The sequence below is a fragment of the Aspergillus brasiliensis genome (assembly GCF_001889945.1).
Source record: "Aspergillus brasiliensis CBS 101740 unplaced genomic scaffold ASPBRscaffold_4, whole genome shotgun sequence".
NCBI classification, from domain to species: Eukaryota; Fungi; Ascomycota; class Eurotiomycetes; order Eurotiales; family Aspergillaceae; genus Aspergillus; species Aspergillus brasiliensis.
This window is the reverse complement of record NW_027137445.1, coordinates 367634-393601: the sequence shown is the minus strand read 5'-3', so window position 1 is coordinate 393601 and position 25968 is coordinate 367634. Positions and strand designations below refer to the sequence as shown.

Here is a 25968-nt window from a genome sequence, read left to right as displayed (position 1 = left end):
GACGTCTGCATGATCGCATGTAGCTCGATGCGGTTAGCGTCAGGATACTTCGGGGATTAATGTTAAAGCGAGACCCGAGATGAGCTAGTCTGAATGCAGTATAGCTTTATCATCCCATGTAAACAGCAAGCGGTCACCACCAGCAAAAACCGGCCAGCTGTTCACCGCCACGCGGCGACTCCCTTCAGGCCGAGCCTGCCTGTCGTCCTGCCTGACGCTCTCCCTCTCTTCGTCCTTCCAATGCGTTTGGCGCCAACACTCTCTCTCGTTAGGTCTGCTGGACCACCATGTTGATCGGCTCTATATCTATTTGCTCTGCTTTTTGTTGCGATTCTGATCTACCGTTTTCCGTTTGTGCTTGACGTTCTCCGCGAGCCCGTCGGTTTGTGATTATCTTTGGAGTCAACCCCGCTCGCCTTATCAATCACCGCTCGAGCTGCCGGGCAATTATCACCATCATTGCACCCCCAATCTCGCCCTTACACTTGTAATGCCATCATCTTTTGAATCAGCTTCAAATTGGGATTTCACTCCGGTGATTAATCTCCTCCGCACCCCAACCTACGGCACTGGTAGCTCATCGGTTCCTTATCGCCACCCGGAGCCCCCCTCAATTGCTCGGTCTACGCGGGAGACAAACTACAACGATGGCTCCGCTCCTGCCGATGTGCTCGAAGTAAGGCCAGGAGATGGAGCTCCTAAGCTAGGAGACTTTAGTTCTCTCTGGGAGCTTCTAGGCAGTACTAGCATCTCGACCACTCCCCCACCTGTTGAACCTTGTGAAATTCAGCGAAACACGCCTACCCCTACGCCACAACCGGCCAAGCGAATTGAAATCCTCAAACGACCTTCGGACAACCATGAGGACCCTGCAGGCTTGGACCAGGTGTCTTCTCGCACTCCGTCAAAGCCTATACCTGTCACTGGTGTCTCCAAGTCCCGCAACTTGCAGGCCAAGACCACTGCCGGGAAGCGAGCTCCTAATAAATCTGATGCTACACTAAGTAAGCGTGTGGATGAGTCTAGCACATCTGAGAGCGCTGCGGAAGCCGAGTCCGATGGCAACCTCAGTGTCTTCGATCCCCCGCTGCCCAAAAGTGGAAGCACTCTGTCTCTGGTCCCTCCGCAGATCGGGACGGCGGGTGCCATGTCTGATCCATATGAGACGCCGCCTTCTTCCTATGATGAGTCTATGGAGGCATCTCCCCCGAAGACTGTGAAAAACCCTCCCAGCTCTGGCACGCTACGCGTCCAGTCTATCGCGTACAAATCTACCGCTGATCGAAGGATTGGTCTCTTGACTAAGCTTTTGAAGAACTTTCCCGACTATGCAGATGCTGTAACCCAAGTCGGACGACCTTTGAACTCCAAAAAGACGGATGTCACCCGCCGCCCCATTCACGTCTTTGTTGACATGTCTAATGTATGTATGATCTTACAACGATGGTGTGTTTGTGCTAACCGGCCCCAGATCATGGTTGGATTCCACGATACGGTGAAGCTATCACGCAAAATTCCGGTGAAAACGCGGATCCGTCGATTGCCACTATCTTTCCAAAACTTTTCCTTGATCCTCGAGCGTGGCCGGCCCACCGCCAAGCGAGTCTTGGTCGGCTCAGACAGGTTTGCAGCCATCACCGAAGGCGAACAGCTCGGTTATGAGACCAACATTCTCGATCGGGTCCACAAGGTCAAGCACATGACTCCTCGCCAAATGCGGTTTCGCAAGAATCCTCGAGCTGGCGCTCACGACCCTGGCAGCGGTTCAGAAACGAACGAAGCACCAGAGGAGCGCTGGGTTGAGCAGGGTGTGGACGAAATTCTGCATCTGAAGATTCTCGAAAGTTTGCTAGACACGGACGAACCGGCAACCATCGTGTTAGCCACGGGAGACGCGGCGGAAGCCGAATTCTCGGGCGGATTTATGAAGATGGTAGAGCGAGCGCTGAGCCGGGGCTGGGCCGTGGAGCTGGTGAGCTTCAGCCAAGTGACGAGCTATGCCTATCGCCGGAAGGAATTCCGGGCGAAATGGGGGAACCGGTTCCGAATGATTGCGTTGGACGAGTATATTGAGGAGCTGCTTGATATGTAGGCTCTGGTCTACACTTGATATCATTGCGTTCGTTGTCGCTGCTGGCAGGTCAGATCGTTTATTCCCTGTTTAGGATTCTAGAATGCTGGTGATTTTATGATGATGGTTTATCGATAAGAGGAGCTTGAGGTTTCACTCTTGCATACTCCAATTTGAATTAGATTGAACTATGAACATATATAGTATATTCTGAGCTTTATGCTAGACAACCTTCGAAGACCTTGATAATGAAACTTAGTAGTTTGCCTGCCCTTGATGTATGAGAGTCAAGCTTTAGGCTGATTTTTCAAGACCTCTATGAGATGGATAATCATTTTATGTCATTGATTCCGTCTCAGTATAGATATATTAGCTGGTATGCTGCTGTTTTTACAGCTTCATCGTAGAACAATTGAAGTTGTGAATGTCCAGTAAATAACGGATAGAGATGTGGCAAATGAATGTGTGGAAGCTTCAATCTGTCGGAGATGAATACCGCGAGGACAAGTCAATATAAGGTTGAGGTAAACGCAAAGCACGTGCTCTCTATTCTCTCCCTCACTATCTTCCTCATCTATGAACAGGCTTCATCCTTTCGCAGTTGGCATCATAATCATCATCAATCTGAGTATTGATCTTCAGTTTCTGCAAGATACATACATTGAATTTGTAGAATTGTTCCTCGGCCGCCCAGCCGAACACCCCGCCCCCACCATCATCCAAAAGTTCCGCTCCGCGCAGCTGAGCTTTTCCTCTCTACAGTCAGACACCATACCTTCCTTTTTCTTTCTTTTCACCTCATCTACATCTACTTCAATCTCAAAAGCAATTTCATACCTACCACGACTTTCATACCTCCCGCGACATACATCCCATCTACGCAATCACCTATCCCCACCATGACCTCAACAACATACACCCCGCAGCCCCTCTACGGCGGTGCCATAAAAGGCCTCATCCCCAAGGGCTGGTTAGATGCCAGGTACATCCCATAATTCCCTCCTCCAACTCAAGTAGACCCATACTAATAATGATAATAAAAGTAACCTCCGCCAAATCCCCGACCACCAAGAACTCTACCTCTCCCCCACCACCCTCTCCACCCTCATCTACGAGATCAACGAATACGTCCCCGACAACACAAGCCAGGAAACACTATCCAAGCATGGGGATCTCTTTGCTTCCGCTTCTGCTGCCACATCACAGAACAACCAAGATAGAGAAACCCTCGACAAAGCCGCCATCCTCTACCATATCCTCGATATCCACGATAATGACAACATCAGCAAAGATACCATTCGCTTTACCGCGCCTATTACGAGTGTTGGTTCTCGGCCTGGGACGGGCCCTGGGAGGGTGTATACGGGAAGGGTGGAGTTGGGGTCTGATAAAGATGCGGTGATTTGCTCGTTTGTGGTGGTGAGGTTGGAGGAGCAGGGAAGTGATTTGGTTGTTTGGGGGAATGTTCCTGTTAAGGAGTTTGCCTCGAGGGGGGATCCGGAAGGTTTGAGGGCGGAGGAGGGCGTTGTTGGTGGGGTGGTCGAGGGGTTGGTTGGTAGTAATGGGGATGATGGGTTGGTTGTTGTGGAGTGGGATTTGTTTGGATGATTTCTTCGTCTTCTTTCTTTTTCTTTGGTGTTGTTTGGATGGGTAATGATGGATGGTCTTGAGTGCCAGGTGAAGGAATGATACCATTTGTGCATGCGTACTAGGTAGTTACATAGATAGGTCTTTAGATAGAATTCAAATCAACAATATACAAGCATATCAGGGCAAGATAGTCATCGGCGTATGTACATTTATATGTCTTTCTGTACATCCAAAATAAGAAGAGACTAAGTAACGAAAAGCTGTATATATGTGCCTAGTATACAGGCTTCAATGATAATTCAGATCTGAAATGACTTTATCTATCATCAACGGTCATATATATGTGCAGTAGGCTACTTATCCTCATTATATGATGCCAAACTGACCGTCTCCTCAAAAGTACCTACCCATCTCACAAATCACACCAAGACGCGTCATGTGGAGGCCGAATTCTTGATCCCAATCCCCTGTTTATCCTGGCTTCACGCATGCAATCTGGTGGATACCTTCCGTGGCAGTTATTATCACTACCTGAGCTCTATTGCATCGGGGAAGAAGACCTTGATAAGTTATAGAAGACGGGGACTGTTAGCTCGGTATCAGCTCTGTCGGCAAGCACAATATATATAGATCCGCTGCGGCTGACATTAGACGGAGACGGTGGAGGATAGATAGATACTCTTTATCTACTTGGTATGTGTATTTTAAGTACTATGGCAGCCTTCAACCTGGCGAGAAAATCAAATTTACATATATGTATGTACATGATCGCTAATAACAAAATCATTTACCCATCAGTCATGACATACATCGAATATTGTACCTTCCAGAGATCAGTAACACCAAATTACGTCTGCCTCTGTGTCTCACCCATCACACGGCCCACTTCGTTCAACAAGCCCCTAACGCTCGGTCCTGGCGTGTTCACTGATTTCTTCAATGGCGACACATTTCTCACCTTAGGTTGGATTTGCTGCAAAATGCCCTGGCATCGGCACCGATGTCTCTTGGGATCAATGCTCTTTGAATGGCGTCCATAGTCCAGGTTGCAGTGCACACAGCGCCACACGTACTTATAGTCGATAGCGTAGTCATGCTTGACCGAGACCTCGACTTTCCCACCATAGACAGGATGGTTCTTCATTGCTTCCTTACACTTTCGACCCCATGCCTTGAAGCTAGTACCGTGTGGGTTATCATGCACGCCCGAGATCATGTAGTTCGCCAGATGACAGAATTCGTGTGCGACGGTCTTGATGATCCGCTCTTCGCAGTCGACTACCTTTGCTGCAAGTTCGATGGTGGCATAATGCTGCGGTGGCATGGCCGATTCCCCCTTCTTCGGTGACGGGGTAACACATTTCCAGGATGCTCGGCCGGCGGTCGTTTGGAGTCGGCTTTTCCATTCGATAATTACGCCTCCTGTCGAGGCGGTCATTCTTGAGAGTCGGCCGTCTGTTACGGTGTCATCGAGGACTTTGAAGAATTTCTCGGCCATGGCTTGTCTGTTTTCCATGAATGCCTTTGCGCGCTCCCGCTCGAGCTTTCTCCGCTCGACTTCTGCCTTCTTCATCGCTGTCTTGCTGGGTGTCTTGGCCGAGGACTTGGTTATCTTCGGGGTTGCAAGCTTGGGCATAATGTCCCTGTCATTGAACTCATCATCCGAGTCGTCGTCGAATTCTCGCAGTAGATCGTCGATCTTGCACGGAGAGTGCTGGTCGATCCAGTTGTTTGTGGTTTCCTGGCTCCAGAATGCGTCGACACTTTCTCGGTGTGGTGTTGGTGGTATGTGGGCCTTGAGTTTGGTTGGAGATCGCAGACTACCCTTTGTTGGACTAGCTGGGGGTGTCTCCAGTCGAACACTGTTCCTTGATGGAAGCTTCTTGGTGGGGGGGTCTACTTCTTCGATGCTCCTGCATGGTGTTAGTAGATATATGGGTGGCTGGGGCTCTCTATCAAACTCACTCATAAGTGCTCTCATCCAGGTGGGGCTCTATGTCTTTATTGTCCAGCCTCAACTTGTTCAGCTTCTCAGATAATTCGAGCTCGCTTTGAAACAGCCTCTTGGGCTTTGCCTCTAGCTTAGGGATCTCCATTGTCATCGTAGCAGGCACCGAAGGCTCCAAGCGAAAGCTTTCACGCGGAGAACTCTGAGATGTTGTCTCTGGCTCTATTTCTGGACGGGGTCGTCTCCCTCGAAGCAGTCTCTTTCGAGTCCTAGGCGGCGAAGGAGTTGGCTGTTTCTCTTCTTGTTCTTCTTCGAGGCTTTCATCGTCAGACGTCTCATGATAACTGATTTCTTCGTCGTCGCTAACAATGAAATCATCCATTGAGTCAAAGCCATTATCATCTTCGCTTTCTCCAGCCTCTGACTCTGTATCCTCCCGACGATATCCCATATACCTGGTCCTAGACCTGCCCCGCGGCTGTACCTCTCTGTTCGTGTTACGCGTAGGCGATCGATTCGAAGCAGTAGATGAGTTCCTCGAAAGGCCCGAACTCTCATCCGCCTCGTCTGCCTCATCATCAATAGGATCATTTTCCTTATCATAGTTAAACCCGACCGACTTGCGCGGCGGCCTGTTCCTCGACTGCTGAGACAATGGGAGCAACAAAGAATTGACCTGTGAGAGCTTCAAAGGATCCGCAGTGCGTCCCTCATTCGACATCAAAGATCGAGTAGACGACAAACTGCTGTCCTCCGTTTCACTCAGCCCATCCCCATTGTCCGAGAAGATATCAAAGACCCCACTGGAAACGGTTCCCGATCTTTGTAGTCTGTTATCATTCCTCCTTTTCGATGGTTCTTCGATCGCTGGCGTTGTTGCGGAGTATCGGCTCTTTGTCCATGTCTCGTCGGCGGCGGCCCATTGTTCTACTGTCTTGGCCTTTGCTGTCGCAGAGTATTTATTGTCTCTGGTGTCGCGCTTAATGGTCGCTGTGCGATTGAGATTCCTCTGCGATGGGGGTGTTCGGCGCTCCTGTAGCTTTGCTGGCTTTGCTGGACTGGCGGGGTTGAGTCGAGCCATTTTGTCTTGTCTTCCCGTTCGTTGCGACTGCGGGTGGTGGGTGATGTGAGACGGGTAAGGGCTCCTCTTCCTCCTCCCACTCCTGCAGGACAGGATGTGAGATGTCAGAATGCAGCTGCTGGTATGTCGGTAGTTGGTGTATGCGGTGTCGGCGAACTCGCAGATGTAGCTGTGGTGTACCTGCGTGTGAGCTGGTGCTGGATATATCTATGTAAGTAAGTGGCTACTGTTGATGGATGGGCAAAGAGACATGGTTGGCAGGGCAACCTCGTTACTTGGTTCGCCTACCACGGGATAGATAGTCTGGTGGCAGGCATTGGGTTTAAGGTTCCATGGTGTATGTGGGATACAGTTATCATCGGAAAGTCGGTAAACGTTGGCCCTCTGGCGACGCAGGTTGCAGTCCCAATCAATACAAAAATGCCTACATGATGGCCAAGCAATAAAAACAAAAACAAAAAAGATGAAGACAAGGCCCGAGCCGCGGATCGAACGCGGGACCTCTCGCAGATATGCTTGGGTTTGTATCCCTAAGCGAGAATCATACCACTAGACCACCCGGGCTTGTTATATATTTAGACTTGAAATATTAATTATATAAATCAGACTTATCTTGCAGGTCACGAAAGCCTATGCAGTAGGTCCGTCTGTGGCCATGTAGACAGCTTGTTCACGATTTATATGGCTGATACTTTGGTGTTATTTACTTTGTCCTCTCCAAGCTGCCCCTCTACGCATACTTGTAGTCCAGTTTTAGCAGACTGCTTCGCGAAGTTTGTTTTCGTAGCAGTATGCCATCATCCGTTATAGCTATCGATTATATACATTCAGTCACCCCAACTATGCGCACGACCAAACACGCATCTGCGCATCGAGGAGTAGCCACACAGCAGTGCCAGTGTTCTGCATTATCACACAAGAAATAGGAAAGACACTCCATCATTTGGAGAGGGTGGAATACAAACATATCCAAGCACAGTCTCCCGATCTTGGATAACAACGCCGCCACACAGCAATAGCAACAGCGATGAACCCACTAGACATGTGAAACACTGGTCACCGGGACAGACGATGCCGACCAAGGAGAATATAGTTGCCACTACATACTATGCAGATGCAGGGAGATGGGACACAAATTGGACCCTCCGGTCTATCGGGGTGAACAAGAAACCATGGTAAGGCCGAAAGGTATAGCGGGATAACCAGCCTAGGGGTATATACTAATAGTCTACTGTTAGACCTACAGAATACTAGGGCTGGAAGCAGTGTCATGAGCCCGGCGAACCACACCAAAAAGCCAGGATGGCTGGCTTGAATATGCTAGTACGGTATACCTAATGGCATACTACTTATATATATCGAGCATCAGAGCACGTACGTACTCCCGCCAACCGTATGGCACCGATGGCACAAGAACCATCCAGTAGTAAGACAATCGAGCATAGAAGCCCAATCAGACACCGAACCATGTAGAGCTCTCAAGCATATACCCTACACATCATGAATATCGGATAGTATTTCAGTGCTATCACTTTCAAGGGCCAACCCAGCCAAACCAAGCACAACGACATCATATGGCACACGAGAGTTACTGAACGAAGCAAAGCAGACGGACTGAGACCACCCACCCGCATGCACAATAACCCACGTAACACTACATCTATCAGGTCTAAGACATAAGGTGGAGAGTTTCCCGCAGCAGCATCACACAGTCCAACGCAGAACGAACCCGAACAATGCCTACAGTGTACATGGAATCAAGCCTTGGGAACACCGTTGCCTCCACCGTGCAACGCAATCGAGCCAACCAAACGCAGATGCATATCATACCACCCACAAGGGCCACACAAGATACTCCATACGTGCGGAGGTTGTTGCGTAGCTACACACAACACCGTACATAATTTGAACAACCGAATGCGGAGAGAAGCTACCCACAGCATCTCACCCGTGCAGATCAGACAGACAGACAGACATACAGAACAGCTGTGCGCAAGCAAGGTTGCTCATCACTCCCCACTCCCAGCCAAACAAAGTTTTTGACTTGCCGTGCTTCTGGATCCCGATGTTGCTTCGACACATGCCGATCTCGAGTTTCAAAGATTCCAGTTGCAGATGTACATAGCTAGCGTGGTATATCGGTGTGGCGATGCCAGGCTGCTAACATCTGTACTTACTGAGACCGTCCGTCGGTGGCAGGACAGGCAGCACGGGTCAGGATGGCGATATCCAACCTCTCCTTCTCTCTCTTTTTACATCGAGTAGATAGCAACGGAAGTTAGTTATGCAGATGACCGACCGTGCAATGTGTGATGATGATCGCTCCTTTTTCCGTCGATGGAGTCAACTCATGATTATTCAGAGGACACTGAGTAACTAACTACTCCGTACTTGGTTCTGCGAAAGTCGAGACTCCCCCCTGTCCAGCATTATTGAATGATTGATATAGATAATATCTAGTAAGTACCTATCTTAGTACTGAGGCGGATAAGGAGTCCATTAGCGATCATTAATAATTATCATCGAGGAAGATAATAATAACCCAACCCTATACCTACGTACTTAGTACTACGTATAGTTACCCATCGGCTAACAGGATCAAGCGGTGTATGTAAGTCGAAACAAAAGATACTGAATTACAAAACCAGATGGTATAGTTTGTAAGACGAAAGGAGAATCAGAAACAACCTGCTGATTGGCACAATTAATGGAAAGATGATAATGATGGTGGTGCCGGGGATTGTTCTAGGTCGGGCCAAATGGAAACCTGAAACCACCCACCCCTTTTTTTCTCTTCCCAGACAAGAGTTCCACGTCGTCGTTCTTTTTTGGACCAGTCCGGGCCCTTTCAGCCAGTTGAAAGTGTTGTCCGGCGTTAAGAAATCGCCACCCGTTGGCCCTTTTGTCGGGCGGTCGGGTCCGATTGGTTGGTTCCCCGGTCGCGCATATCCCAGACCCACCATTTCTGCTTATGGATTGGCTTAGATTCTTTTTCTATTTTATGAAACCTGTATTGGAAAGGTGTCCTGATCCTACTAGTATGTATCTTGCTCCACTGTAAGCAACAGTACATTGATTACTATTACAGAGTACCAGTGAGTAAGATGGATGGAATCGCTGCATTTGTTGGCTGCAAGATGAGCGGGTGTAATCCTGGCGGTTCACCAACCTTCATCATTGCATCGTTCAAAGCCAATTAGATATGCAACATAAGCAAGTAATATCCGTTGAATGCCAATCGCATGGCTGTGCCTGAGAGACGCTATGGGCTTATGGAGGTGTCAGAATCACTCGTTTGCATGGTGTCCTGATATTTGCCAATTGGGTATTCCTACGAGCCTGTTGGCCACATTAAACCATCCATGTACTTTGGGGAGTTGCGATTACTTCGAATAGTAAGTAGACCCATGAAGGGTTCGGAGAAGGACCGTGTTCCTGAATTTCTACCTGCAAGGGCAGAGATATATTTATATATAGGGAAGCTGGTCTATGGTTCACCGGTAGAGCAAGTCCGGAAACTGTTCTCATTCTGAGTCAAAAGTACTGCCCGTAGGAGCCAATTAATTATAGAAATAAGAAAAAGTCGAACTATAAACGTAGACATTTATCCACATTGAGGAGAACAAACCAGGGAACCGGCTAGCAGAATAAATGAGATACACATATTGTGAGAACCTCAACCGGTGGTGCAGCAGTGGCCGGAACCATGGCTCTGGGGGTTGCTTGGTTGCTTCGATCTCGGTGCAGTGTTTATTGTCACCGACAGATTTCGGAAACAATTTTCAGAAGAGCATGCTTTCAACCTGCATTATTATGGCGGAAAAAGTATTAAGACGAAGAGGTTATGCTTCCCCGAATCTAACTTAGGAGCCGATTCTATCATTCAACTATCGGCATGTTGCGTAGTTACTACGGGATGTGGATGCACAAGCTTCACGTTCATCAATCATTCCCACACAAGAGACCTGTCTATTATCCTTCTAGAACCCTTCCCCTCTTAACACCGCCCGGAGCACTGCTTTCCCGGCGACAAGCCCAAGAAATTGTCTGAGATGAAGCAGATACAGTAGTCGGCTGCTAAGCACTTAGTGCGTACCCACCGCTATGTTCTCCCAGCCTTCCCGCAGTTGGAAAAAAAAAGGCTGGGAAGAAGGCAGACCACATTGTCTTGTCGATCATCTAGCCTGATTATCTCTTACGATTTCCGGGAAGGCCCAAAAGATAACCTTAGCTTGCCAATCAGAAACCAGATATTGTCGGAAGTCCTTCAAGGGAGCAAAGAAGGCACCGAAAGAAAAGCAAGAAAACAGTGACTTCTACCAAGGCTCAAAGTTGGGTCTAATGTGCAGGTGGGGGGTTCGCTTGCCTCGAACACTTCAATCTTAGTGGTTTGATGCTTACATTATATCTGGGAAAAAAACGGGTCACTTGCTTATGTGGTGTCAAACTCAACGCATGGTTTGCTGCTGCGTTACGCAGTTAGCCTGCAAGTCAAGTGGCTGACACGTATCCGTGTAAGGTAACTTTCAGTTCTTATTTCCATGTGCTGTTCATTCATACGAGTGTGGTGATTTGACGGTATCACAACTTGCTGCTGACGAGATTCTCGTCTATCATATGGGAAAAGCAAGCAAAAGAAGGCATCAGGTTTTAACATTTTTTTCCCCTTTCTTTGGATATATTAGACCTACTCTAGTAATCCGTGACTCGAGGCATCGAAACCCCAAGTGCCAACTCTTCTTGGAATTCACCCTGTTCTCATATTACCCTTCTTATGATTCAAGCCAACGGGCGGAATCGCCCGGCATAGTTAACAACCCCATGTCGAGAAAGCACTCCATCAAGGATGAATGGCTTCTTGTGGCTGGGACAACAAGTATGGCATGGCTTCTTTCTATTGTTGTTGACGGTCCTCAGGAATGGAAAACAATCCTCTGCATAACCCCATACTCTGCATTCCTGCAGGTTCACTGCTAGCATTGAAGATGTAGCCCATTAACCTTGACTGAACATCCACCGATTTGAGTAACCCAAGAAGATCGTATTGCCACCTCAGATAAAGCCACCATGTCATGCGTCTATTCCTTCTCCTCTATATAAAGTTTGATCTACCCTCTCTGTGTAAGTCGTACCCGTTTGCATCCACCCTCGCGAGGCGGGTTCATCGGCTCAACAATAATAATAGCACCTTGATTTGATAGTTGGACGGAGTGTACCCCATCCCCTAGATAGTAGTCTACGGAGTACTGTGTCGGGCGGGTTACTACCCGTCAATGTGAGATAGCCGCCAGGTATGAACTATTGGTGGCAAGGGGCAAGATATAATTGGAAAAAAGTAAAAATGGGAATGTTACCTACCTACCTACCTTAGTACCTTAATCAGCGGCTATGGTTCGGTGTAGCTTCTCAACTGGCTAGCAGTGAATATAGCTTTCCACCGTGGCAAATTGACTGACGCTACCTATTCGTTTTCGAACTACGAGGTTACGTATTGTTCAATCGGTAGCAAATTCGACAACGAATAGAAGATTTGATGAACTTCGAGCCGTGCAATGTTCTACACGCTCGATTGAGAATGAAACTGCAGCGTGGATGTAAGTACGGAGTTCCTGAGCATCCGATAATACCTCCGGGCTGAAAGGATGTCGCCTGACGGATGTAAAAGCCCTGTCTGGTAGCCTGGTAGGTCTATAGTCTATTTCCTCCAGTAACTATGTATTGAATATGGGGTAGTTGTTAACTCCGTTACGGCGACGAGCTGATTATGCTGACACACCAGATACAATAGGGCAACCGTAGGTGCCAGGTCTTGGATCAGGAACGAAGCAAAGCCCGAAAAAGATAGTGAACCAAACATCCCCCCTCCTCCTTGAGGGGCTCACAGTCTTCGATGGACATAAATAAACAAGAACAATATATAATAACAACCGCCATGAACTGCATAGCGACGCATTTTTACCATGGCCACGACCATATCTGCGGCAGTCGTTGAGAGACAGTCTTCAGGCTTCAGGAATGAGGAAAATTATCCCTGCATGCCGTTCGGAAGCAACATAAACACAACTGCGGTAAATTTGCTGTCACACCAATACACCATAAGATACGATACCGTCCGGATACAGTTTCATTGCGCCATCTGCATTACCTGGCGGTGGGTCGGGGCTTCAGGGGCCGTCTTGATTCCCATGGATTCCGCGACCAACGCCGTCTGGCCATCCTGTTGTGCCGGGAACTCACGCCGCTTAACCTTCTCCTACCTAGAGCCTCGAGCTGTCACTGTTTCCATAATTAAAGGATAAAAAAAAAAGGAAAGGATGTTCGCCCCCCTAAGGGTGGGTAACAATTACACCATTGAATATCTTGATTGATATCATATTGGAAAATATGAGAGAGATGATGAAAAAAAGGAAAAAGAAACAAAGGGTGAGGGAAGATGACCGAAAACAGAGGGGAGAGATACGTAGATTTTGCACATTACTAAAAAGTAAATAACGACTCCAGCTTGTGTGGCCCATTATCCATGGTATCTGAGGCACCTCGAATCCTTGACCCGACATCTGGTAGGTCAGTTTGGTAGGCAGCATGAGCCACCTCAGGCGGCAGTAAGCCAATCACCGAGGACCCTGCCAAGTAATTCCGCACTTCATTCGACCGACACTCAAAGAATCTCCAGCCCCGAAATGGTGAGGGCTGAGGCGTCGGGGGGGGGGAGGTTGTGGTTGTTGTGGACAGAGTTAGGACTGGCGGAAAAGTGGGTAACGATACGCGCGTTTTGGTACTGCGTGCGGTAATACCGATGGTAACCCCCGCCCGGTGCAGGTGGGATGAATGGGGAGGTTGAACCGACTGTGATAGGCTGCAGGGGCACCCGTCTGCTTACCATATTTACACCCTCCGGGCCTTTTTAGGAATAATCCAGTATCGCATACAGGTACAGGACTGGGCGCGCAAAGTAAATTAGCAGATCCAGATCCCAAAATAACCACCAGCGCCGCCCCCCCTCTTCAAGTCTCCCCTTCTTTCCAGGTCCTACTAGGGAGTAGCGCCAGTCCTATCTTCCCTGCTTGGGTGGTCAATCAATTCCCTTTTCACCACTTACCGTCCAACTCAAGCCTCCTCCTCCCTCCCCGTCCGTCTCTTAGTTCCTTCCTTCCTTCTTTCGTTCTTTTGATCTTCGACCTCTTTTCCTTTCGGTTCCTGTTCGCTCTTTTTTTGTCTTGTCGACACTTCGTTTTCCCCCCCTCCCCCGACGCTACTTTTACAACACTAGCGACCTCCCCTCCCTTCTTTCTTGCTTTCGTTTGAGGAAAGAAGAGGGAGGCCTTTCTTGGCTGAGACAGGTTCAGCCAGCGGCAGTCGGGAGGCTTTTGCTTTGGAGCAACACCCCCCTAGTCGTGTTTTGTTCTTTACTTCGCTTCACCCTTCCATTCGTTTATCAAAACGTCCCTCTAGCGACGACCAGCCGGCCCCGCCCTGGAAGTCGAAAAAAAAATAAGCAGACGATCGTTTCGAGTTGAGATTGTTGTTTAGTTTTACACCCTTGAACACACTCCCGGCACTGGTGCCTTCAGAGAAAAGAACGCTGCACCAACATCAAAAGTCAATCTACGACGCGTCTCGAGATCTTCCAGCATACACATCCATTGCGCCAGAAGTGCATTCTGTTTATGCTTCTATCACTTAAAATCGGATCAGAGTAATTTTTAATGGGCCACTGTTGATGTAAGTTACAGGATTCGGCTTACGAAACGCTATCCCACCCCCCAAAGTCAGGCCATATTGATGCTCATGGTTTAGAAGAAGCTATTAAATCGGCTCGGTGATTGTGGCTATTCAACATGTCAGGCTATCCAGCAGGGCATTACGATGAGGGCTACGGCCACCAGGAGCATGGCGATGCCTACTACCAGGACGAACATGGCCAGGCTTATTACGATCCTAACGATTATGGCGACAGCTACTATGATAGAGGGTATGTACCCCCCCCCCCTTTTAAACAATGAATACTCAGAATGTTCTGTTGATTGACGATTGCCCCTCGAACAGCAACAACTATTACAACGCCGAAGGTGGTCAGGCATATGGCCAAGAGGGTGGTTACTACGACGCTGGTCACCAGGACGACTACTACGGTGACCAGTACTATGACCAAGGAAATGGTGCACCCCGGGGCAGACGCCGTGGAGATTCTGAGGAGGATTCGGAGACCTTCAGCGATTTCACCATGAGGTCGGAAACTGCTCGAGCCGCGGATATGGATTACTATGGTCGTGGAGACGAGCGTTACAACAGCTATGCCGACAGCCAGTACGCTGGTCGTGGATACAACGGATACCGGCCGCCATCTTCGCAGGTCTCATATGGCGCCAACCGATCATCTGGCGCCTCGACACCCGTATACGGCATGGACTACGCAGGCGCCCTTCCTGGTGGACCGCGTTCCCGGGAGCCATACCCAGCCTGGGCATCGGATGGCCAGGTTCCTGTCTCCAAGGAGGAAATCGAAGACATCTTCATTGACCTGGTCAACAAATTCGGTTTCCAGAGGGACAGCATGCGCAACATGTATGACCACCTGATGACACAATTGGACTCCCGGGCCTCTAGAATGACGCCCAACCAAGCCCTTCTCTCTCTGCACGCCGACTATATTGGTGGTGACAATGCCAACTACCGCCGCTGGTACTTTGCAGCCCACCTGGATTTGGACGATGCCGTGGGATTCGCCAACATGAAGCTGGGCAAAGCCGACCGGAAGACCAGAAAGGCTCGCAAAGCGGCCAAGGCGGCAGCACAGCAGAACCCTGAGAATGTCGAGGAGAACCTGGAGGCTATGGAAGGTGACAACAGCCTGGAAGCTGCTGTATATAGGTGGAAGACCCGCATGAACCGCATGTCCCCGCATGATCGTGTCCGCCAGTTGGCTCTGTACATGCTGTGCTGGGGTGAAGCTAACCAGGTCCGCTACATGCCTGAGTGCATTTGCTTCATCTTCAAGTGTGCCGATGATTACTACAGCTCCCCTGAGTGCCAGAGCCGCGTCGAGCCGGTGGAGGAATTCACTTACCTGAATGAGATCATTACCCCCTTGTACCAGTACTGTCGTGACCAGGGATATGAGATCTTGGATGGCAAGTATGTCCGCCGTGAGCGTGATCACGACAAGATCATTGGATACGATGATATGAACCAACTTTTCTGGTACCCTGAGGGTATCGAACGCATTTCATTCGAGGACAAGACTCGTCTGGTCGATGTTCCCCCGGCTGAAAGATGGACCAAGTTGAAGGATGTCGACTGGAAGAAGGCATTCTTCAAGACGTACAGAGAGACTCGGTCCTGGTTCCACATGATCACCAACTTCAACCGTATCTGGGTTATTCACCTGGGTGCTTTCTGGTTCTTCACTGCTTACAACGCCCCCACCCTGTATACCAAGAACTACCAGCAGCAGCTGGACAACAAGCCCGTTGGTTCAAAGTACTGGTCTGCTGTCGGTTTTGGTGGTGCCCTGGTTGGTTTCATTCAGATCTGCGCAACGCTCTGTGAGTGGATGTATGTGCCTCGTCGCTGGGCGGGTGCTCAGCATCTCAGCAAGCGCCTGATGTTCCTCATCGTCGTCTTCATTATCAATCTTGCTCCCGGTGTCGTGGTCTTCGGTTTCAACAACGTTTTGAGTGAGACCATCTGCCTCATCATTGGTATCATCCACTTCTTTATTGCTTTGGTCACGTTCTTCTTCTTCTCTGTCATGCCTCTTGGAGGTCTGTTTGGCAGTTATCTGAAGAAGCACGGCCGTCAATACGTGGCCAGTCAGACGTTCACGGCGAGCTACCCTCGCCTGAATGGCAACGACATGTGGATGTCCTATGGTCTGTGGATCTGTGTTTTCGGTGCCAAGCTGGTCGAGTCTTACTTCTTCTTGACGCTGTCCTTGAAGGATCCCATGCGTATCCTGTCTCCGATGCGTATCCATCAATGTGCTGGTGTCACCTACATCCCGAACAGTCTTTGCCATGCCCAGCCTCAGATCCTTCTCGGTCTGATGATGTTCATGGATTTGACCCTGTTCTTCCTGGATAGTTATCTGTGGTACGTCATTTGTAACACCATCTTCTCAGTGGCTCGGTCCTTCTACCTGGGTGTGTCCATCTGGTCTCCCTGGAGAAACATTTTCTCTCGCCTACCGAAGCGTATCTACTCTAAGGTCTTGGCTACGACCGACATGGAGATCAAGTACAAGCCCAAGGTTCTCATCTCTCAAGTTTGGAACGCCATCATCATCTCCATGTACCGTGAGCATCTGCTGGCCATTGATCACGTTCAGAAGTTGCTTTACCACCAGGTTCCGTCTGAACAAGAGGGCAAGCGTACTCTGCGGGCTCCTACCTTCTTCGTTTCCCAGGAAGACCAGTCTTTCAAGACCGAGTTCTTCCCCGCGGGTAGTGAGGCTGAGCGTCGTATCTCCTTCTTTGCCCAGTCTGTCGCTACCCCCATGCCTGAGCCTCTTCCGGTTGACAACATGCCCACCTTCACTGTCCTTATCCCCCACTACGGTGAGAAGATTCTGCTGTCGTTGCGTGAAATTATTCGTGAGGATGAGCCATACTCTCGCGTCACTCTGCTGGAATACCTGAAACAGCTCCACCCCCACGAGTGGGACTGCTTTGTCAAGGACACCAAGATTCTGGCTGACGAGACCTCCCAATTCAACGGCGAACCCGAGAAGAACGAGAAGGATGCGCAGAAGAGCAAGATCGATGACCTGCCTTTCTACTGCATTGGTTTCAAGTCTGCCGCTCCCGAATACACGCTCCGTACCCGTATCTGGTCCTCTCTTCGCTCTCAGACCCTGTACAGAACCGTCTCCGGTTTCATGAACTACAGCAGGGCGATTAAGCTTCTCTACCGTGTCGAAAACCCCGAGGTTGTCCAGATGTTTGGTGGTAACTCCGAGAAGCTGGAACGTGAGCTTGAGAGAATGGCTCGCCGCAAGTTCAAGATCTGTGTCTCCATGCAACGTTATGCCAAGTTCAACAAGGAAGAGCGCGAAAACACCGAGTTCCTTCTGCGTGCCTACCCTGATCTTCAGATCGCTTACCTTGACGAGGAACCGCCAGCCAACGAGGGTGAGGAGCCCCGCTTGTACTCGGCTTTGATCGATGGACACTGCGAGCTCCTTGACAACGGAATGCGCAAGCCCAAGTTCAGAATTCAGCTCTCCGGAAACCCTATCCTGGGTGACGGCAAGTCCGACAACCAGAACCACTCCATCATCTTCTACCGCGGTGAATACATCCAGGTCATTGACGCCAACCAGGATAACTACCTGGAGGAGTGTCTCAAGATCCGTAGCGTTCTGGCTGAGTTTGAAGAACTTACCACTGATAATGTCTCGCCCTACACTCCTGGTATTGCCACCGATGCTGAAACCCCCGTCGCCATTCTCGGTGCTCGTGAATACATTTTCTCCGAGAACGTTGGTGTTCTTGGTGACGTTGCTGCCAGTAAGGAACAGACATTCGGTACCCTGTTTGCTCGTACCCTTGCGCAGATTGGTGGAAAACTGCACTACGGTCACCCGGATTTCCTGAACGGTATTTTCATGACTACGCGTGGTGGTATCTCCAAGGCTCAGAAGGGTCTCCACCTGAACGAGGATATCTATGCTGGTATGACTGCTCTTTGCCGTGGTGGACGCATTAAGCATTGCGAGTACTTCCAGTGCGGTAAGGGTCGTGATTTGGGTTTCGGCTCCATTCTGAACTTCACAACCAAGATTGGTACTGGTATGGGTGAGCAGATGCTGTCCAGAGAGTACTACTACCTCGGAACTCAGCTGCCTCTCGACCGTTTCCTGTCTTTCTACTATGCCCACCCTGGTTTCCATCTGAACAACATGTTCATTATGTTGTCTGTGCAGATGTTCATGATTGTCCTGATCAACCTTGGTGCCCTGAAGCATGAGACCATTACCTGCCGCTACAACTCGAACTTGCCTATCACCGACCCTCTGCGCCCCACGTACTGCGCTGACCTGACACCGATTGTCGCCTGGGTGAACCGCTGTGTCGTCTCCATCTTCATTGTGTTCTTCATCTCCTTCGTTCCCCTGGCTGTCCAGGAATTGACTGAGAGAGGTCTTTGGCGCATGGCTACTCGTCTGGCGAAGCACTTTGGTTCCTTCTCCTTCATGTTCGAGGTGTTCGTCTGCCAAATTTATGCCAATGCTGTTCACCAGAATCTTTCCTTCGGTGGTGCTCGCTACATCGGTACTGGACGTGGTTTCGCGACGGCTCGTATCCCATTCGGTGTCTTGTACTCGCGTTTCGCTGGACCGTCAATCTATGCCGGTGCTCGTTCCCTGCTCATGCTTCTTTTCGCGACATCCACTGTCTGGACAGCTGCCCTCATCTGGTTCTGGGTTTCTCTGCTTGCTCTCTGCATTTCTCCCTTCCTCTTCAACCCTCACCAGTTCGCCTGGCACGATTTCTTCATCGACTACCGCGATTACATTAGATGGCTGTCCCGTGGTAACTCGCGCTCGCATGCTTCCTCCTGGATCGCCTTCTGCCGCTTGTCTCGTACCCGTCTCACGGGTTACAAGCGCAAGCTTCTCGGTGTTCCTTCGGAGAAGGGATCTGGCGACGTCCCTAGGGCCAAGTTTACCAACATCTTCTTTAGCGAAATCATTGCCCCTCTCGTTCAAGTTGCTGTGACTCTGGTTCCCTACCTCTACATCAACTCGAGAACCGGTATCTCCAATGACAACGCGCGTGCGTCGAATGCCATCGTTCGTATTGCGATTGTCGCTTTCGGTCCCATTGGCGTCAATGCGGGTGTCTCGGGTATGTTTTTCGCTATGGCTTGCTGTATGGGACCCATCTTCAGCATGTGCTGCAAGAAATTCGGTGCGGTCCTCGCCGCCATCGCACACGCCATCGCGGTCATCATCCTGCTTGTCATCTTCGAAGTCATGTTCTTCCTTGAGAGCTGGTCTTGGCCTCGCATGGTCCTCGGAATGATCGCTGCGGCCGCAATCCAGCGCTTCATCTACAAGCTGATCATCTCCCTTGCCCTGACCAGAGAGTTCAAGCATGACCAGTCGAACATCGCCTGGTGGACCGGAAAATGGTACAGCATGGGTTGGCACTCGCTTTCCCAGCCTGGCAGAGAATTCCTGTGTAAGATTACTGAGCTTGGATACTTCTCTGCCGACTTTGTCCTGGGCCATCTTCTCCTCTTCATCATGCTTCCCGCTCTTTGCATTCCCTACGTTGACAAGTTCCACTCTGTCATCCTCTTCTGGCTGAGGCCTAGGTACGTTCTGATTCCACTTCAGTTGCCTTTCTAATCGGGCTTTACTAACGTATGAATAGTCGTCAAATCCGTCCTCCCATCTACTCTCTGAAGCAGTCTAAGCTCCGCAAGAGGAGAGTTGTCCGCTTCGCGATCCTGTATTTCACTATGCTGGTTCTGTTCCTCATCCTTCTCATTGCTCCTCTGGTTGCCCGCGATGAAGGCATCAGTGTGACACTCAACATCATGGACCTCATGCAGCCTCTGGATACCGACAATAACGATACCATCTCCAGTTACACTGGTAATGGTCTCCCTGTCGGTTACTCCGCTTGGACCCCGTCCGCGGCGTCTGCATCTGCTTAGAGGTTGTTTTTGTCCTAAATTGTTTTGCAATACATTTTACCTGTCTTTCTTTTTCGGAAATGGAACGTGGAAACGAGCTGTATAAAGTAACCAGCGTCTTGATGTCGCTGCCGAGTCTCATACATTTGCCTCTTATTTTTCGTTTTTTTCGTCTCCACCCCTTTTTCTCTTGAACGAAACTGCGTGTATGCTCCTTGAATTGCCAACATTAATGGGTACAATCTCTTTCAACTGTTTTGTATTGTCAAGGTGTTGTTCTGTCCTTTATGTATGGTCACTAGACTTGCCAGCTTTTCTTGTATCGTCCTATTGCATCCGGCTGCCTTTGATTTCCTTGGTGTTTATCTAGAAGGCTTCTTTGCCCGTAGTCTTCGTGCGGACTATCAATTCAAAGAGTCTTTTGAGGTTCAAACTTCCTAGGGTCTCAGTTCTGTACTATTCATATGTAGATTTGTAGTCCAAATCACTGACTGCAGATATAGTGCTCTACAATTCACTGCATTTTCAGGACCTGTTGGTCCCTACTGCATACTCTTCATGAAACGAGCTGACCTGCAAGGAGCGCCCAAGTCACGTGTTAGGGCCGCGCCCATCCCGGAAGTTGGACTTGCCGCGTTGCTTCGATCCTCCGGGAATGCCGCTGCCTTGACTTGTCATTCAATCGCTGATGCTGTCGATTCATTTGTAGAGGGTGTCTCCTTTATTTTATCTTAGTCTCTGCTCCTCTGATTCCTGGGTACTTGCGCCGTGAGCGCTAAGTGGATTTTCTTCCGTCATGGATATCCAGGAGACTCAGCGTCTCCTTTCGGAGTACCTCCATGAACTCGCAGACCTCTTCCATCGTTTACCCGGTTCAGCGATCTTTCTACGTTACGTGAAGTCCAGTTACCAGAATGACCCCATCCGCTCAGCTGTCGAGCTCTTTCTCTTCTTGTTTGCGGTTCGCTACCTTCTCGCTCCGAAATACTCGACTAAACCGGGCGTGGTTCAACTCTCCGAGGATGAGGTTGATGATCTCGTGGATGAGTGGACTCCGGAGCCGTTGGTGGGCAAGCCTACCCCGTTGGAGGCGATGGAGGTTGACAAGCGGACGGTTATTGTTGGGTATGTACTGTCTCATGTGGTTTGCCTCTTCTCTGAGACGGTGTGCTGACTGTTGGTGACTTGCAGCCCAGTTGGACCCAAGTCTAAGTTGAGTAACGGTCGGACAGTCGTCAATCTCGGTTCTTACAACTACTACAATTTCAATACGAATGAGTCGCTTAAGGAGAAGGCCATCCAGACTTTGCGGAACTATGGTGTCGGTCCTTGCGGTCCCCGCGGTTTCTATGGTACTCAGGATGTTCATATGAAGACTGAGGCTGATGTTGCCTCTTACCTTGGTACTGCGTCCTGCATTATCTATGCGCAGGCCTTTTCGACAATCTCCAGTGTCATCCCCGCGTTTTCCAAGCGTGGTGATATCATTGTTGCGGACAAGGGTGTTAGCTTTGCTATTCGCAAGGGTATCCAGATTTCTCGCAGTATTGTTCGTTGGTATGAGCATAATGATATGGAAGATTTGGAGAGAGTCCTTGCAAAGGTTACCAAGGAACAAGCCAGGAAGCCTCTTACTAGGCGGTTCATTATCACCGAAGGTCTGTTTGAATCTTACGGTGACATGGTGGATTTGCCCAAGATTGTAAGTCCTTCCTACCCTTGTTCTTTTGTGAATTGCGCTGACTGAACCTTGAAGATCGAGCTCAAGCTCAAGTACAAGTTCCGCCTAATCCTCGACGAGACTTGGTCTTTTGGCGTTCTTGGGCGAACTGGCCGTGGCGTGACTGAGCACCAGAATGTCGATGCGGCAGAAGTTGATATGATTGTGGGCTCGCTGGCCGGCCCACTGATTGCAGGAGGTGGCTTCTGCGCTGGCTCGGAAGAGATCGTCCACCATCAGCGTATCTCGGCCGCTGCTTATACGTTCTCCGCGGCACTCCCCGCTCTTCTGTCCACCACTGCTAGTGCTACGATAAATCTCCTTCAGAACAGCCCCGAGACCGTGACGCAGCTGCGGGAGCATACCAAGGCCATGTGGGCCCAGTTGGACCCTCGCAGTGATTGGGTCTACTGCACCAGCTCCCCCGAGAATCCCATGATGATTCTGGTCCTTAAGCCTGAGGTGGTTGCTGCGAAGAAGCTGTCCCTGGATGACCAGCAATTCTTGCTGCAAGATATTGTTGACGAGGTAAGTGTTGCTTGGCAAAATGGCACGATATAGAAGGGAAACTGACTACCGCTGGAATACAGTGTCTCGCAAACGGTGTTCTCATCAGTCGCCTGAAGACTCTCCAGGATAACTTTGAGCCGAAGCAGATTGTCCCCCCTGCCTTGAAGGTTTGCGTGACAATCGGATTGACGAGGAAGGAAATTGAAAAAGCAGGAACGACCATCCGCCACGCGATCACGAAAGTTCTAAGCAAGAGGAAGTAGAAAGTTCCTTATCTCTTTCAGTCTCATCTTTCAATTCCCGGCCTATCCCGACAAGAGGCCATGAACATTAATGCTCCAATGACACGCCTCCTGCACCTTTTTCATTCGTGCCCGCTGCCCTTTTCGTTGGTGATATAGCACACCACCCTACACGATTTCTTGTATAACATATTACACCGTGGATTGATGCAACCTAGATACGTTTTGTGAGGCGTGGTATGAGGTTGTTGATGACTCGTGTTTCTATTTTTACTGTGCAGATATTCTTATTTGCCCATATCAGCCTCTATTTCTTTGCGTGCTTGGGCACTGTGGACATTAATAGACATTACATTCTAATATTAATTTTGTGTTCTTGTCCAATCAATGCATTTTTATGGTTCACTCTGTCTTGAGTCTCGACGCGACGAAAGAGATGCACAGGGATATCCGCTTCACTGATGGTTCGAGTCATGACAGGGGCAGAACACCAGCCCCGGGCTCTGGAATAGTGCCAAGGGGCTACAATCTACACCATGAAGACGACCGGGCTCTCGATTTTGTGGCAAATGGTCTGGTCGAGGCCGTGGCGCATTCTCGAGACCAAGGGATCTGCGCAGATACGAAATTAACATTCCATCGAAAACAAGCCTGGTTAAACATTTGTTTTCCTCGAAGCAGAATAGCGCTCCCTTGTCTTCACCCATGGCGCTCCAGAATGAAGGGTAGGCGTCCTTCACTCTATGCCAGAGTGAATCGCCAGGCGATGCATTTGGCTGAACAGTCACTGGGAATACCCGGTGTTTCTGCGCTCCGTGTTTGACTGTTCTTTCCTGGTGCGCTTGAGGGTAGGATCTTCTTTTAAATGACCACGTGGATTGAACACAGGGAAAACAAAGTCAAGCTCAACAAGTGCAGTTGCAACAAATTTGCGTTACACCAGCAATGAAACGTCTCATGTACCTCCTCGTTGTGTTGCTGCTCAGCTATGCTGTCAGCGCACTTCCCTATGGTGCCTCACCCGAGATCTCAAGTGTCTGACCTATCGACTGACTGAGTTGTAGATGACCATGGCAAAAAGCGCGGTCTTGGCCCTCTGGGTGATCTTCCAGCAGGCGATGTGATCGTGTGGGTGGATCAAGCTGGAAATGCTCTTGCCAACAACGTCGTGGGCGGCAATGCGGACCCAACTGCTACAGCAGACAATGTGAGTACCACTAAAGGCGTTGCCCCAGACGTCAGGGTAGGGTTCAGACTAACAGAATAGTCGCCTGCGACTCTTCCACCATTGTTACCTTCTCTCGATGGAGATCTGCCCCTGGACCTCTCTCCCGCCATCCCACTACCTCAAACTACCAAGCATCCGCAGAGCGGAAACTACCGTCGCTTTGGCATCTCATACTCTCCATATAATAGTGACGGCAACTGCAAGTCTCAAGACCAAGTCAACCAAGACTTGGACAAGCTAACGCAGTATGGGTTTGTACGGATCTACGGCGTAGACTGTGACCAGACGAACAAGGTTGTCAAAGCAGCGCGACAACGCAACTTGAAAGTTTTCGCCGGAGTTTTCGACCTGCAGAATTTCCCAGCCAGCCTTGACTATATCACCGGGGCTGCGAACGGGGACTGGTCTGTCTTTCACACCATCAACATCGGCAACGAACTGGTCAACAATGGTAAGAACTCGGCTACCGATGTCATCAATGCAGTGAATACGGCACGCAGCAAGCTCCGTGCTGCAGGGTACCAAGGGCCTGTGGTGACGGTGGATACGTTCTCAGTTTTGATCCAACACCCGGAGCTCTGCCAGGCGTCTGATTACTGTGCTGCCAACTGCCATGCCTTTTTCGATAACAACAACACCCCTGATAAAGCCGGCCAATATGTCAGGGACCAAGCCAATAAGGTTTCCAAAGCGGCCCGGGGCAAGAAGACGCTTATTAGCGAGTCAGGATGGCCACATAACGGCCAGCCCAATGGCAAGGCTGTGCCGTCCTCGCAGAACCAGCAAAAGGCGATTGCCAGCTTGCAGCAGACTTTTACCGGCGAGAATGAACTGGTTTTATTTACAGCTTATGATGATCTCTGGAAGCAAGACTCCCCGGGTACATTTGGAGCGGAGAAGTTCTGGGGCATCCATAATCACTGATGTCTTAGACACTTCGTACGTACTAGATGTTGCTCCACTTACGTCCATCTGGTATCGGGCGGCTGATCAGCACGGGTACCTCTTCTGGCAATTCTATACATAGATACTATGCCTTTCGGATTGATCGCGCCGGTCGTGACTGTTTTCTTGGAAAGCTTGTCAGTTGGCATACCCTGTGGAGATTGGATTGTTCACGTTGTTATGTTCTTCTTCTGTCCATTTGTACACAAGTCATGTGAATAATTGGTTATGTATCACACAGGTATCTTGTGCATATTCGACAGCACTTGAGTTGGTGGTTTTGTAGTCATTTTCTAGTAATTGCTAAACATCATTTCATTTCCAAATCAGATCATTCGACAATCCAGTGATACAACCAGCTACCTATGTAGGTGTGTGCTGTAACTGATTATTACTTCTAACAATAACTTAGGGAAACTCACCACATTATCATCTTCCCCTACTACGGAGTAATCTGCTGCTAATTGACATGACATTGTATGTGTAAACTGTAACCATGGGTCTGCAATACAAACCAAATCAACCAAACTACATAGTTAGTAAGTATCCTCTGGAGAGAACTAACTAACTAACTAACTGACTGGGCCCCGTCGTCGTCATCAACTACGTAGACTACTTCTCTTTTCTTTTCTCTTCTTCTCTGTCTCGGGTAAGCCTACCCGAAAACCCACACACACCCGCTGTGTAGCTTAGCGGTAACGAGATCCAGACTAGACTAGACTGAATAGATCTCGGTTTTCTCTCCTTTCCACAACGCCGTTGCAAAATGTACAAGTTTCCAGGTCCGAGAATGGAGCTAGTCTAGTAGTCTAGTAGTTAGTTCTTCCCACTTCCCACTTTCCCAGTTCCTAGATAGTTCCCACTTCTTCCCACTGGGTTAGTTAGTTATTCTGTTTAGTTGTAATTTTCATCATCTTTCGAAACGAACTGCGTAATTGTATTCTAGTATTTTGTGTGTGTGTGTGTGTGTGTGTGTGTGTGTGTGTGTG

At 49.5% G+C, this 25968-nt stretch overlaps 6 protein-coding genes and 1 non-coding gene across 7 annotated transcripts; 5 read left to right on the top strand and 2 right to left on the bottom strand.

Annotated features, from left to right (window-relative positions):
- Nucleotides 1-490: 490 nt before the first annotated feature.
- ASPBRDRAFT_53419 (NYN domain-containing protein) lies at nt 491-2092 on the top strand (the record flags this gene model as incomplete). Its single annotated transcript, XM_067627074.1, has 2 exons — nt 491-1423; nt 1472-2092. 2 exons carry the CDS (start codon nt 491-493, stop codon nt 2090-2092), a joined length of 1554 nt encoding a protein of 517 aa, XP_067480444.1.
- Nucleotides 2093-2655: 563 nt separating this feature from the next.
- mog1 (Ran GTPase-binding protein MOG1) lies at nt 2656-3845 on the top strand. Its single transcript, XM_067619292.1, has 2 exons — nt 2656-3053; nt 3115-3845. Exons 1-2 carry the CDS (start codon nt 2971-2973, stop codon nt 3677-3679), a joined length of 648 nt encoding a protein of 215 aa, XP_067480443.1. The 5' UTR covers nt 2656-2970; the 3' UTR covers nt 3680-3845.
- A 663-nt stretch (nt 3846-4508) lies between these two features.
- Nucleotides 4509-6690, bottom strand: ASPBRDRAFT_53418 (SprT family zinc-dependent metalloprotease; the record flags this gene model as incomplete). Its single annotated transcript, XM_067627073.1, has 2 exons — nt 4509-5574; nt 5627-6690. 2 exons carry the CDS (start codon nt 6688-6690, stop codon nt 4509-4511), a joined length of 2130 nt encoding a protein of 709 aa, XP_067480442.1.
- Nucleotides 6691-7163: 473 nt separating this feature from the next.
- Nucleotides 7164-7254, bottom strand: ASPBRDRAFT_t110. The gene has a single exon. It is a non-coding gene; the product is annotated as a tRNA-Pro (tRNA).
- A 7274-nt stretch (nt 7255-14528) lies between these two features.
- ASPBRDRAFT_53417 (1,3-beta-glucan synthase) lies at nt 14529-20355 on the top strand (the record flags this gene model as incomplete). Its single annotated transcript, XM_067627072.1, has 3 exons — nt 14529-14662; nt 14737-20010; nt 20070-20355. The coding sequence occupies 3 exons, from the start codon at nt 14529-14531 to the stop codon at nt 20353-20355; spliced, it is 5694 nt and encodes a 1897-aa protein (XP_067480441.1).
- A 775-nt stretch (nt 20356-21130) lies between these two features.
- On the top strand, nt 21131-22827 carry lcbA (serine C-palmitoyltransferase subunit lcbA; the record flags this gene model as incomplete). Its single annotated transcript, XM_067617472.1, has 4 exons — nt 21131-21459; nt 21526-22036; nt 22091-22582; nt 22645-22827. The coding sequence occupies 4 exons, from the start codon at nt 21131-21133 to the stop codon at nt 22825-22827; spliced, it is 1515 nt and encodes a 504-aa protein (XP_067480440.1).
- Nucleotides 22828-23751: 924 nt separating this feature from the next.
- scw4 (putative cell wall glucanase (Scw4)) lies at nt 23752-24958 on the top strand (the record flags this gene model as incomplete). Its single annotated transcript, XM_067627071.1, has 3 exons — nt 23752-23818; nt 23871-24013; nt 24074-24958. 3 exons carry the CDS (start codon nt 23752-23754, stop codon nt 24956-24958), a joined length of 1095 nt encoding a protein of 364 aa, XP_067480439.1.
- Nucleotides 24959-25968: the final 1010 nt, after the last annotated feature.